Consider the following 12717-nt stretch of genomic DNA (forward strand, 5'->3'; position numbering starts at 1 on the left):
CTCTCTTCCCTGCTGCTCCCCACCCCACACCCCAGCGATCATGCTGACACAACTAAACATTTACCGGACATGATTGTGCAATACTTTCTTTTGATCGAATAAAATGAGAATAAACAGGCTGACTCGCCTCGCCCACACAGTTCGCCTCTTCGCGCCGGTAGTGGTCAGAATCCTTAGGCAAACCCGGGCAACCCTCCCGAACCAGCGCTTCTGATGTGGAGTGGACAGTGGACGAGGCGAATCTCGCCCTAGTGTGTCGAGCCTCTACCCGCCCAGCCACTAGCGCCGAAACGATCGCGGGAATCGCCCGTCTGGTCAGGACGCTTTTGTTCTACCCACTACTCTCTGCCATAACACCGCAGCCTGATACACACACCATTGTGTAGTGAATCGGGCACATTCACCCTCCCCTGCTCGATGTTATTTTTACCATATCAGGTTGCCCGACCAACCTGCTGCAGCGGTTGCCGTAGGCCTGCCGTTCCGGCCGGCTTTGTCACTCACCGATGACCACTCGCTCCGGTACACCCCCTCACCCTCCCTCCAGTGCGACGCGTGGGCCATTGCACAGTGCTGCACACGTGCTGTTTAATTTGTCCGCGGCGGGCGTGCTGTATCCGGATCTCCTTCGCCACCGCCGGGACGAGGCGGGACGACAGAGAGGACTTCCCGGTGCTGCTCATCAATTATTCATGTCCATAACAGGCTGAGCGCGGCCGGGGGGGGGCTAGCCTCCGGGAAATGAGGCGCAGCGAAGGGCCCGCGGAGCAGCAGAGCCCCAATCCTTTGCTGCCGAAATGAGAATCAATGACTTGATCGATGAACGCTAGAGCCGAGGCCTAGCCTGCGCACGCCTACGCCTGGACGTGATCATGGCGGCCGGATCCCCGGTCTCACCCCCTCCGCGCCCCCTCTCGCGGCACACCCCGGGGCCTGATGCCTCACCCACCGCACCGGCCTGCAAAGGCAGAGAGTCCTTATCGACGGATACGTGCCTCGCGGTCGTGAGCTCGAATGCCCGCGCTAACCTTTTGCGGCGTGGGGCGGGTCTGCGGGCTGGCTGCGCGGGTGCCCTGGCGCACCGGTAGTGCCGCGCCCTCTAGGACCGACGGGAGCCCCGGGTACAGGGGGTAGGAGGGGGTGCAGATTGGCGGGGAGTCGATCTCATTCCGGGACCAAAGCCCATTACGAGCCCAACGCTCGGGGGCCGGGCCGACTACGGGCCGAGCTTTGGCGTTGCATTGTCAATATCGATCAACCTGTATTCACAAAAAGGTGGTTGGTGTAGGTCTCCTCCTAGGGAAGTCTTCGAGAGCCACATGCAGCGATAGCCATAGTTTGTCGAGCCCCGGCTCAACCCGAACTCCTATAACGAGGGTCGCCCCCCACCGCCGCCCTCAGATTCACTCCCTTACCGATCATCAGCATCAGGATTAGGATAACGGCCCCTGATGAACCTCCGCCTTCCTGTCGGCCGGCAGCCTGATAAACAGGCTATCGCCGCCCCGCTGCCCGCGCTGATTGTCGGGCACGGTCTAGGTCGCAGCTCGAGCGAGCGCGCGCGACACACGCGCACGACACGAGTGCACGACCAGCACGACACGTGCACGCAGTTTGTCACCCTGATCGCTGATGCGTTATGCAGCGCCCCCGCGACCACGGACGCCCCTGCGTTATTCCATCCAAACCCCGCCCTGCCCCGCCTCGCTCGACCCCACCCCGCAGGCCCGCAGGCCGCACCGTACGCGGAATGGCGCCGGTAGATAGCGCACGCCTCGCAGCCGCGCCGCACCCCGCTCCCCACCTCTGCTGGCTGCCAACCTTTTTTCGTACTGTGTGCCCTCGTACCAATATGTAGTAATTCCCGGGAGCACACTGGAAAAACTAATGAGACATGAGTCACATTACAAGTGTGACGTCCTCAGCATGTCGCATGTGTGGTGTGACCGTATTTTTAGTCACGTTTGTTGTGTGACATCCTATGTTTTCTGCCTGCACCTTCTTGGATGATGTTGCATCAATTGGTGTGACCAAAATTCAGACCACATTACGTGGTGTGACCAAAACCGGCCACACCAATTGGTGTGACACATGCCACAAAGATTTTTCCAGTGCAGCTGAGAAGCAATGAGAGTATTGTGGCCGTTATTGTATGTTTCAACTCCAACATGAAAAAGGGGTTGGTTTGCTAGGTAGTTCAAGTATATTTCAAACTATCCATGACTTGGACGTGCACGTTGGGTCGTTTGGTTCAAATCCGACGGGAGCCATGCGCAAGCCAAGCTAAAACATGCTCATATTGTCATTGCGGAACACCGTAGCCATTGCGTGGGAGAAGCACCGTCCTAGCCGAGGTCTGCCGGGCGCACCACGCGTGACGAACGGCACCCCTCTGGAGAGGCGGGCGCCCTTCTCTCGAGGCGGGAAGGGAATCTACCGCAGCTTGACCTGCTTGCGCCCTGCCCCGCCGCGCCCCGCCGCGCCCCGCCGCGCCCCGCCGCGCCCCACCGGGCCAGGCTCTGGAGCTGAGCGCTGTGCCAGGGGTTCGGCTCTGCGTGCCCGGCGCGTTCGTTCCCCCTGGAGGAGGCGGGCCCGGGCCCCGGGCCGCCGGCCGGCTCACGGGCCTGACCCATCGGACGAGGCTCTCAGTGCCGCGCCCCCGAGATTAGACGAGGGAATTGTACGCCCCCCACCTCCCTCTCCCCCCCTTTCCCCTCTAAATGTTACCCCGTAGTCTTACGGCGCCGGCCGATTTGCATATTTATCCTAACGAAGCCGCACTGCCGCCTGTTGACCCGGGAGTAATAATTAGCGCCCCGCACCCCGCCCCTTATTCCCCCTCCGTCCTCCGTCCAGGACCGCCACCCGCCACCCCGCGGCCCGCAGAGCGCCGCCCGGACAGGACGTCCGGGGCCGCCGGTGCTCTGCAATGCGCTGACCCCCTCCCCCGGCCGGAATGGGGTCTGGATGAAATGTTTGCAGGGCGATTTCCTTAACCAGCAGATTATTGTCCATTAACCCCCGGTGGCCCATGGTGGCCCGTGGCCCGCGCGCGCCCCGGCCCTATCGTGACGGCTGAACGGAATGAGAGGGAGGATGAGAGGCAGGGCGCTCGCCCTCGCCGCAGGATCCGGCACCTAGCCATCCCTCTTCCCCCACCCACTCATTGTCGGGTCGGACCCTCGTTTACCCGAAGAGAAAGGAACGGTGCGCTACCTCGCTAGACCGGCCCCGCTACGCCGAGCCCGTGCGGCTGAAAGATTCCACCCGTTTTGCGTCAGGCTCAATATTGTCATAGACTTAATTTTTTTGTGCTACATACAAGAGTTTCTCTTTCTTTGTGTAATGCTATGCTGACGTCGCCTGCATCTGTCCCGCCAGTCCCAGCCCGCGCCGCTGAGCAGACGACAACATGACGAAGAAGTTCGAGTTCGACTGGCAGATCCCTGTCCCGCAGCCGCTGCTCGACGGCTGCGTGTTCGACCGATGGACGGACGAGGGGGGCATCGAGCCGGCGTGCCTCTTCAAGTGCGACGAGTTCGGCTTCTTCATCTACTGGAAGAGCGACGGCAAGGTGAAGTAACTGCTTGGAAATAAGGGGGAGGGGGGGGGGATCGCATCCGCTTGGCCGTTCTCGGGTCGCACCGAGGTCTCTCTTTTTCTAAATGCTTCGACCGACGTGAGTGATGTGATGCTGTTGCTTCTCCCTCCAGGAAGGCGATGTGATCGAGCTGTGCCAAGTGAGCGACATCCGTGCAGGCGGACTCCCAAAGGTAGGCCAATAACCTCGCGCCGCCTGTCGCACGACGACCCGGCTGGACCACATAACAACGATCCCTCTGACTGCTGTCGCTATTCGCAGGAAGTGAAACTGCTGGAGAAGCTTCAGTCCAAGCATGGCAACGACCTGGAGGACAAATCGCTCACCATCTGCAGTGGTACCGACTACATCAATATCAACTACCAGCACGTGGTTTGTCCCAATGCCGAAACCGCCAAGGTGAGCACATAGCACGCGGCACCAGCATCCGACAACCCGCAGTGTTTTATTTCGTACTCCTCCCCATCCGCCCCCCCCCCCCCCCCCCCCCCCCCCCCCCCCCCCGTTCGCTCAGTTGAAAAAGTCGGTTTTCCCGGCCGGATAGGCTGTAAGGGAAAAGTTGGGGTGGGGAGGGATTTCTGCTCGAGTGGTTCCCGTTTTGTTCTCTCGGCTCATTCACGCCATCGTCAGTGCACGGGGGCGGTTCGCAGCCATCTTGCCAGCCATCGACCGTTGTTGGTGGAGTAGGAGCAGAGCCGGGAGTCGGCGCGGGGCGGGTCGCGGTCGCTCGAGCCGGCCGGGGAGGCGATAGTTTGCAGGTGCACTGAGTGGCTTCCTCCTCACCGCGGAGGTGCTAAGAACCTTCATGGGGTCGTTGGAGCAGGAGGAGTGGTGGGGAGGGTCGGGACAGAGTGGGGGCGTGGCAGCGCCCGAGCACGCGGCCGGTCTCGTGCGGCTGCGGCTCGCCCGCCGGCGGAGCGGGTGGAGCGCCGGTAGGTAGGCAGGCCCGTCGAGCAGCGGTGCAGCCACGTGGCCTACCTCCCAGGCGCTCCGCGGCACACTGCGTCACGGCCACTACTTCATGATGCCGTGGACAAAAATGACCTAAAAAATTTGGCATTCTGAGAGTTTGCGCCCAAGGCCTACACATCCGAGAAAGTATAGCAGGCGGTGGGAAAAGTTCCATTGCTCCACATTAAAGAGGATCAGCAGTAGCCAGTAAAATCAACAGACTGATCTCGTAACTGAAACGTGGCTCTAATTTCAAACCCCCAATCGCCATCTCCCGCCCACAGGCATAGGAACGCATAGGAACCTTACCACGACCCGCAACCCGCATCCCGTGGAGAGATGGGCGCGCCTAAGACTGGGCTTTGTTACTATTTTTGATTCCTATTAGCAAATATGAATTTCTGGCGTTTTGGACAAAATTTCACTTTGTTTTATTTGCGTTCCCACAAGTTTTGTACTTGTCTATTTACAGGAATGGGTTGACGGTCTACGTGCAATCACTCACAACATTAAAGCTAGTAACGTGTGCCCAATGACATGTTTAAAAAAGCAGTAAGTCTTATCAGAACAAAAGATTTTGAGGAACGCTGGTTAAAAGGCTGTTTTTAGTTTGGCCAAAAGAACACCGCAAAATGATAGACTTAGCACTAGAAATGTGAACTAGGTTCGTCGTGTATTTTATTTTAAGCTTTGTTTGCTTCTTCTTCTTCAAACTTTTCATTTACAATATAATTGTTTGTATGTTCAATTTGCGAAATATTTTTGTATAATTTATTGTAGGGTGCATTTATCTTCAATGCGTTAGGCAATGTGTTACTTTACTACGTGTGTTACTTTACTACGTGAAGCTGTAGATATTGTTTAAGAGGCTCCAATAGCAAGGCGCTCTTATCTCTTTTGCATGTCGCATGTTCGTTTAGAACAACACAACAGCAACCCAACCCGACAAGACGTCTTTAACATATGTGGCACCAGATTATTTTTTTCGTTAATGAACCGAAACTTCTTCTAACGGTGATACTCAATTTTTTTCATGAATTCTACTGAGAACCAAAACTGATGGTACCTCTTGAAAGTGATTAAAAATCCATGGAAGTTCTAGAAAGTTACCTCATCAAATGGCTGTAGGACATGTTTGTGCTCTAAGTTTAAGCACCGCTTGCATTGTGCGTCAATGATTTTCATGACACTTTGTTTTTTCTGTCTGTCTCATTCTTTCTCTCTCTATCTTTCTCTGCTCTCTCACTTTTTATTTTTCTTCCTCTCTCGCCTTGCTCTGGCGCACGCTGCATGTGTAGACGTGGCAGGCGGGCCTGCGGAAGATCACCCATAACAACAAGATCAACAACATTTGCCCTCGGACCAGTCTCATGAAGCAGTGAGTTTATTTTGTTCGTCCCACGCGTGTCATAATGATAAAGACAACCAGCAATTTCGGGCCGGACACGCATTCCCGCTTGTCTGAGCAGCTGCCAAGCGTCCGGCCCGCGGGCCGATAGGTTCGCCACAATCAACGGATATGATTCCGATTGACTGTTAGATACTAGTATTATGATATCGTCAACTAAACAATAATGGTTGAGAATCGACGCGGAAGCCGTTTGGATTTCTAAAATATGCTTTTTGAAGCAGGACAAAAAATACCACATTTTATTAAATGAAAAAGAAAGTACTGGAGTAAACAAGTGTTTTCATTTCTGCTTTTCTAATTTTTTTTTTTTATTTTTACACTCTCAGCTGGATGCGACTCAAAATGCTGACAGACGCAAAAGGCTTGGTTCCCGTCAAGGTGATCGCGAGAACATTCGCGTCAGGCAAAACAGAGAAACTAGTGTATCAATGCCTAAGCGATCTGGAATTGCCGAGCGGGAAGGTAAAGTCGACGATTCCACTACCCTAGAATTATAAAGTGATTTCTTCACATGTTCCTTTCCTTATATTTGCGACTACTTTATATTTGCTTTAGGGTGATTCCATAGAACCGGAGGCGTTCACATTCGACAAGTTTTATACACTCTATCACAAGATCTGTCCTCGAAATGACATCGAGGAGCTGTTCCAGTCGATGTAAGAAACAAAATTCAACAACCATTGTGACATGTACTTGCCAAACATGCTGCACAGTCTGTCTGACACTCTTGCGTGATCACTGATTTCAGTAACCAAGGCAAGAGCGACACCATCAGCACGGCACAATTCGTCGATTTCCTGAACGAAAAGCAACGAGATCCGCGGCTCAACGAAATCTTGTATCCATTGTACGACGAGAAGAGAGCCACCGAAATCATCGACACCTACGAGCAGAGCGAGGAGATCCGTAAAGAACGTAAGTCACCCGACAGTGTCATGATCTGATCACTACTTGTGTGATGATTGTGCCAGTCCCCCTAATGGACATTCCCAGGGAGCGCCGAGGAGACGTTTCCCGACGCAGCGCTACTCTGGCGAGGGGAAAGGACAGAACGTTTGGCCACCAGGAACCTTTGACTTCAGTTAACGAGAACGTCACGCGAGGCAATGAAAGCGCCTGCCACGCGCTGGGTAGGCCAACCCGTCAAGCAGCGGTGTGAAGGCGGTGGCCCGCCCTGGGCGCTCGAGTGCGGGAGCGTCTGTCGCCCACCCTTCCTTACCTCGCCGAACTGGGGAGGGGTATTGGGGTAGCACCATCACGTCACTTCTGTTGTTATTGTTGCTTTTTTTTGTCTTCAGGAAAACTTTCCAAGGACGGACTTATCAGGTACCTCATGTCGGACGAAAATGCCCCGGTGTTCCTGGACCGCTTGGACATTTACATGGACATGGACCAACCCCTGGCGCACTACTACATAAACTCTTCTCACAACACTTATCTGTCCGGTCGTCAGTTTGGAGGAAAGTCTTCCGTGGAGATGTACAGGCAGACTCTGCTAGCTGGCTGCAGGCATGTTCGGCGAATAAATGTACTTTTCCTTTTATCAAGTATTTTCACAAAACATAAATAACTGACCGTGTGGCTTGATTGTCAGGTGCGTGGAGCTGGACTGCTGGGATGGGAAAGGCGAGGACGAGGAGCCCATCATCACGCACGGCAAAGCCATGTGCACCGACATCTTGTTCAAGGACGTCATCTACGCCATCCGCGACACGGCATTTGTTACATCTGACTACCCTGTCATCCTGTCTTTCGAGAACCATTGCTGCAAGGGACAACAGTTCAAACTAGCCAAGTACTGCGACGAGATCTTCGGAGACTTGCTGCTGAGCGAGGCTTTGCCCGATTACCCGGTACGCTAAAAGAAGAAAATTTAAAGTAGTATTAATTGCCTTATCTATAGTGTCAACCTTTTCAACATGTCCCATACGGTTGTTGTGCAGCTGGAGCCCGGCGCGCCACTGCCGCCGCCAAGCGCCCTCAAGCGCAAGATCATGATCAAGAACAAGCGGCTCAAGAAGGAAGTGGAGGTCCGCGAGCTGGAGCTGTTCAAGCAGGGCCAGCTCGTCATCGAGGACGAGGAGAAGGAAGACGCGTCTGCCCCCGCCGCGGCGCCCCCAGAGGAGAAGAAGGAGGAGGAGGGCGCCCCCGACGCGCCGCCGCCCGTGCAGCACACGGGCTCAACCACCAACGTGCACCCGTGGCTGTCCTCCATGATCAACTACGCGCAGCCAGTCAAATTTTCCGGTTTTGACGTGGCAGATGGTAGGTTTCGTCTCGCGCACTTTGGTATACTTGCAGAGCAACTACCCTTGGGTCGGTGCACGAACTGTTCTGCAAAACAGGGGGTAATTCCGGCGTCTCATTTCAGAGAAAAACATCCACCACAACATGTCCTCTTTCGCGGAGACGGCCGGCCTGGGCTACCTCAAGTCGCAGGCGATCGAGTTCGTCAACTACAACAAGCGGCAGATGAGCCGCATCTACCCGCGCGGCACGCGCGCCGACTCGTCCAACTACATGCCGCAGGTGTTCTGGAACGCGGGCTGCCAGATGGTGTCGCTTAACTTCCAGACGTCCGACCTGCCAATGCAGCTCAACCAGGGCAAGTTCGAGTACAACGGCAACTGCGGCTACCTGCTCAAGCCCGACTTCATGCGGCGGGCTGACCGAAGCTTCGACCCGTTCGCCGAGTCCCCGGTGGACGGCGTGATCGCCGCCCAGTGCGCCGTGCAGGTACGCAGCCCAAGCAAGAGCGCCGCGTTAGGTGCCCTTCCGTCCACTCGACCCGTTTGACTCTGAACCTTACTTGTCGCAGGTGATAGCTGGACAGTTCTTGTCCGACAAGAAGGTGGGAACCTACGTCGAGGTGGACATGTACGGCTTGCCAACCGACACGATCCGCAAGGAATTCCGCACCCGGATGGTCCCTGCGAACGGCCTCAACCCTGTCTATAACGAGGAGCCGTTCCTGTTCAGAAAGGTGAGGGCCGTGTACAGTTTTATATGATCGAATTGGAGGGTCGGGGCTTGCATCACCCTCACCTGCGCCTCCCACAGGTCGTGCTGCCAGACCTGGCCGTGCTGCGCCTGGGGGTGTTCGACGAGACGGGCAAGCTGCTCGGCCAGCGCATCCTGCCCCTGGACGGCCTGCAGGCCGGCTACCGCCACATCTCGCTCCGGACAGAGGCCAACTTCCCCATGTCGCTGCCCATGTTGTTCTGCAACGTCGAGCTCAAGATCTACGTCCCCGACGGCATGGAAGGTGAGGTGGCTGCTTGTGTGGGTGGCTGAGCTGTGCAGAATCGCCCCCCCGCTGACCGGCTGCGTCAGGCGTGGGCGCAGCGCCGCAGCGGCTGGTTCGGGGGCTGTGCGTTGCACGCGCAGGCCGCGGGCCGCCTCTGTCAGCGATGTCCGAGGCGGCCTGCTCTGCCATGCCAGGTGCGCAGCGTGCACAGCTGAGCTGGACGCAAGGCGTGGCGCGGCGCTCGAGATCGGTCTCCAGTGGCCGCCCCGCCTCTGCTGGCGGTAGCGCGGTTTCCACTGACCGATGCCGATCGGTCAGTGTAGTCCGTGGCCGACTGGAGCGTGGGCGGTCGGCTAGCTTTGGCCACAGATCGCGCGACGTTTCTGGGTGGAACTGGGCTTTTCTTTGATTGGATTGGGTGCATCAGAGCGGACGCTCCAGGCGCTATGGCCGCTTCGATCCACGAGGGTATGCAATCCCGCAACACTGCAGCGTCCGCTTTGTTACACCCGGTAAGTATTACCCGGATCTTAACCGTTTCATCGCGCAGATTTCATGGCGGCTCTGTCGGATCCGCGGGCGTTCCTCTCGGCGCAGGAGAAGCGCACGGCGCAAATGGAAGCCATGGGCATCGAGGCCACGGCCATCGACACGAAGGATCTGGTGCTGAGTTCCGGGCCGAAGAAAGGCTCCAAGTCCGGCCCGAAGGGAGGGGGTGCGGGCGGCGCGGGCAAGGCCGAAGAAAAGAAGGAGGGTAAGTACGAAGAGGAAGGGGTATCTTTCTTGCTTGTGGGTGTCGTAACTTTTACGCTCTAATTTCTATCACAGAGGACCTAAAGCTGGAGCCGCTCACTGTGGAGACCTTGCGCAACGAGAAGGGCTTCCAAAAGACGGCTCGTAAGCAACAGAAGGAACTGGACACGCTGCACAAGAAGCACCAGAAGGAACGCCTTACTGTACAAAAAGCTCAGTGTGCTGCTATCGAAAAGCTCGTGAAGGGGAAAAAGTGCGTCTCTAATTCAGTTAGCCAATGAGAGTTAAGCATGTACAGTCTAAATTTGTTATTGATATTTTCTCTTCTAATTTTCACTTTTTTTAGTAAGGCGGAGGTCGCCTCCGACCCGGCCATTCGAAAGCTGGTCCAGGAGCAGACGGCTCAGTGGTCTGAGATGGTGGAGCGGCATCGTAAGGAGGAATGGAAGTCTATGAAACAGCACGTGACTGACCAGGAGGAGATTCTTAAGCAGCTGCTGACCACGACGCAGGCCTCGCAACTCCGCCAGCTTGAAGCCAAACATGAGAGGTGAGCAAAATACCATGAAACGAGGAGAGAGGAGAGAGGTACCACCCCTGATCTTCTATTTTGACCTACTTAACTCCACATTTGAATCTTTTGAATCCTCAAAATGTACAAAAGTTTTGATCCTCTCCTTGGCAGAGATTTGAAGGAGATGAACACCAGGCAGGCAAAGATCTCTGTGGAGACTATGAAGGAAGTGGCCAATGATAAGACCCTCAAGACAAAAGGAGACAAAGATCGTCGTCTCCGGGAGAAGAAGCAAAACAATACCAAAAAGTTCATGGAGGAGCGCAAGATGGCACAGATGAAGCAGGGGAAAGACAAAGAAAAGCTCAAGAAGAAACATGAGAAGGAAACCGAAGAACTCTCAAAAGACGTCCAAAGTGTAAGTACTTCTGTGATCCGCTTATATTACTGCATTTTAGCTATCAGCTAATGTAAGCTCATCAAACCCTAATTTGTTGATCTTTTCTATTAACAGCTCATCAAAATGTACACTAATGAAGAAATAGAATATGATCTTGGATCCAAGTCAGAATTCTATGTGTAAACAATATAGAAGCCGACAGATCTCCTGAGAGCTTCTTTTTGATTCTGCGCCTAATTCCACTATGGGCCTAATTGCTTTGACTAGTAGTGACAATTTATTTCTCAAACCATTTGAAAACTTTTGTCTCAGTTTTTAAAATCCAGATGCAACAAAATACAACTAAACGAGATTTGTTTATACATAAAAGTATTGTCAGTTTGCTCTTGTTCTACTTTGAGGCTTATTTTGAAAGGTCAACTGAGCATATCAGTACCAAAAAGCGTTCAGTGGGGATCTAAGAATTTGTAAGATACCCCTCTTATGTCATTATGAATAATTTATGATAATCCTTGTAGGTTTGTCTACTTTGTTTCTTTCATGCACTCTGTTTACTGTACAATGCCTGATAAGTCAGTCCCTGGAGGTGTGCACTTAAAATTTCTTTGGCGAATATATACGAATTATGGTGATATTTTAATATTTCTCTCATGTTGTGATATTAAATATTAAGCGTCCGAACTTCAATTCTATTTTGAAGTCAGGTGATCTTCAGAGATTACCATTTGTGCGTTAGTATTTTTAAGAAAATTGTTGGTTGAACTTTCTTTATACTCCAAATTTTAAATCACCATCCACCTTAGTAGCATTGTAGATAATTTATATGACAAATTGGTCCAAATTTAGTTTACTAGGTAGATAGAATATTGTCGGTGTCACAACACAAAATTGCTATTCATACAACATTCTAGTGATGATTGATGCATAGAGGCTCAGTGACCGTCATATTTGAAATCCTTATTTGCCAAACTTGGCTTAATCAAAGAAAATTCAACCCAATTATTTTCACATTTGTTGCTTAAATCCTCTGTCTGATTGCTGGCAGTCCAAAATTTTCTCAGTATTCAATTCCTTGATGACTGAAATAACTTGGTTTGGGGCGCAGCTTTCTATTCTTGTAAAATTTTATTTTTGATTCAACTTGGGTTGTCAATTTATAACTGTCACCTGTCAAGGCTAAACATACTGTAATTCGTCCAAGTTATGTCCAAATATTACATTATGATTTCTGATAATAATCTCTTTGGAACAAATTTTGGTTTGGTTTGAGTATATATCTTGCAATGATGGCAGTTGAATATGTTTTAAGCCATAGCCGACTTTATCTTGCACTGAAATTTGATGAAGCATCTTTAGTTTGCGCAAAAAGCTTGCTGTGGTTCAAACTAAATTTAAATTTATCAAAGTAGAGCATAACATAAGAAAGTTTATCTGTTTACATAATAATTGTGAGCATTTACATTAGAATCTTACTTTTAAACTACCTTTACTTTATTGATTTCTCCTCCTTATAAATTGTTATTGAATTTTTTGCAGAAGGGTCCAATAATAACACTTCTATCTGTGTTGCCAAATACCATATATTAGGGGATGCTTACCTTTTTGTATTGTTAGCTTGACAACATGAATTTGTTTTCAGGTTTGTGTCCCCCTGTTGGTTTATAACTATTCATTCAGATAAATATGTGCCAAATCCTGTGAAGGAAACTGGTACTTAAACTAGCTGTTGTTACGTTAGAATTCCATTATGACTACCTAACTGTATGTCCTAGTTTTCTATTTGTTTTATCTAATGAAGTAATATTCGTAGGCATATCTCCAAATGTATTAAATTTATTCA

The 12717-nt window shown here is 52.3% G+C and overlaps 1 protein-coding gene across 4 annotated transcripts in view; it reads left to right on the top strand.

Moving 5' to 3' along the window:
- LOC113217682 (1-phosphatidylinositol 4,5-bisphosphate phosphodiesterase) overlaps window positions 1–11153 on the top strand; it is a 15865-nt gene extending 4712 nt beyond the window's left edge. For 2 of the 4 annotated variants that reach the window (XM_052277390.1, XM_026437684.2), the window contains exons 2-19: window positions 3382–3574; window positions 3714–3773; window positions 3863–4000; window positions 5851–5930; window positions 6290–6425; window positions 6519–6619; window positions 6712–6878; window positions 7262–7472; window positions 7558–7816; window positions 7907–8228; window positions 8335–8699; window positions 8782–8946; window positions 9024–9228; window positions 9761–9964; window positions 10039–10216; window positions 10310–10513; window positions 10649–10895; window positions 10992–11153. In XM_052277390.1, coding sequence (XP_052133350.1) covers window positions 3413–3574; window positions 3714–3773; window positions 3863–4000; window positions 5851–5930; window positions 6290–6425; window positions 6519–6619; window positions 6712–6878; window positions 7262–7472; window positions 7558–7816; window positions 7907–8228; window positions 8335–8699; window positions 8782–8946; window positions 9024–9228; window positions 9761–9964; window positions 10039–10216; window positions 10310–10513; window positions 10649–10895; window positions 10992–11060 — 3273 coding nt within the window. In that variant the 5' untranslated portion in view covers window positions 3382–3412 and the 3' untranslated portion in view covers window positions 11061–11153. Of the gene's footprint in view, window positions 1–3381; window positions 3575–3713; window positions 3774–3862; window positions 4001–5024; window positions 5105–5850; window positions 5931–6289; window positions 6426–6518; window positions 6620–6711; window positions 6879–7261; window positions 7473–7557; window positions 7817–7906; window positions 8229–8334; window positions 8700–8781; window positions 8947–9023; window positions 9229–9760; window positions 9965–10038; window positions 10217–10309; window positions 10514–10648; window positions 10896–10991 lie in introns of those variants that run through there. The other 2 variants (XM_026437683.2, XM_052277391.1) reach the window with 2 other exon arrangements.
- Window positions 11154–12717: the final 1564 nt, after the last annotated feature.

Source organism: Frankliniella occidentalis, unplaced genomic scaffold, assembly GCF_000697945.3.
Source record: "Frankliniella occidentalis isolate FOCC.00 unplaced genomic scaffold, Focc_3.1 Scaffold10, whole genome shotgun sequence".
In the NCBI taxonomy this organism is placed as follows: Eukaryota; Metazoa; Arthropoda; class Insecta; order Thysanoptera; family Thripidae; genus Frankliniella; species Frankliniella occidentalis.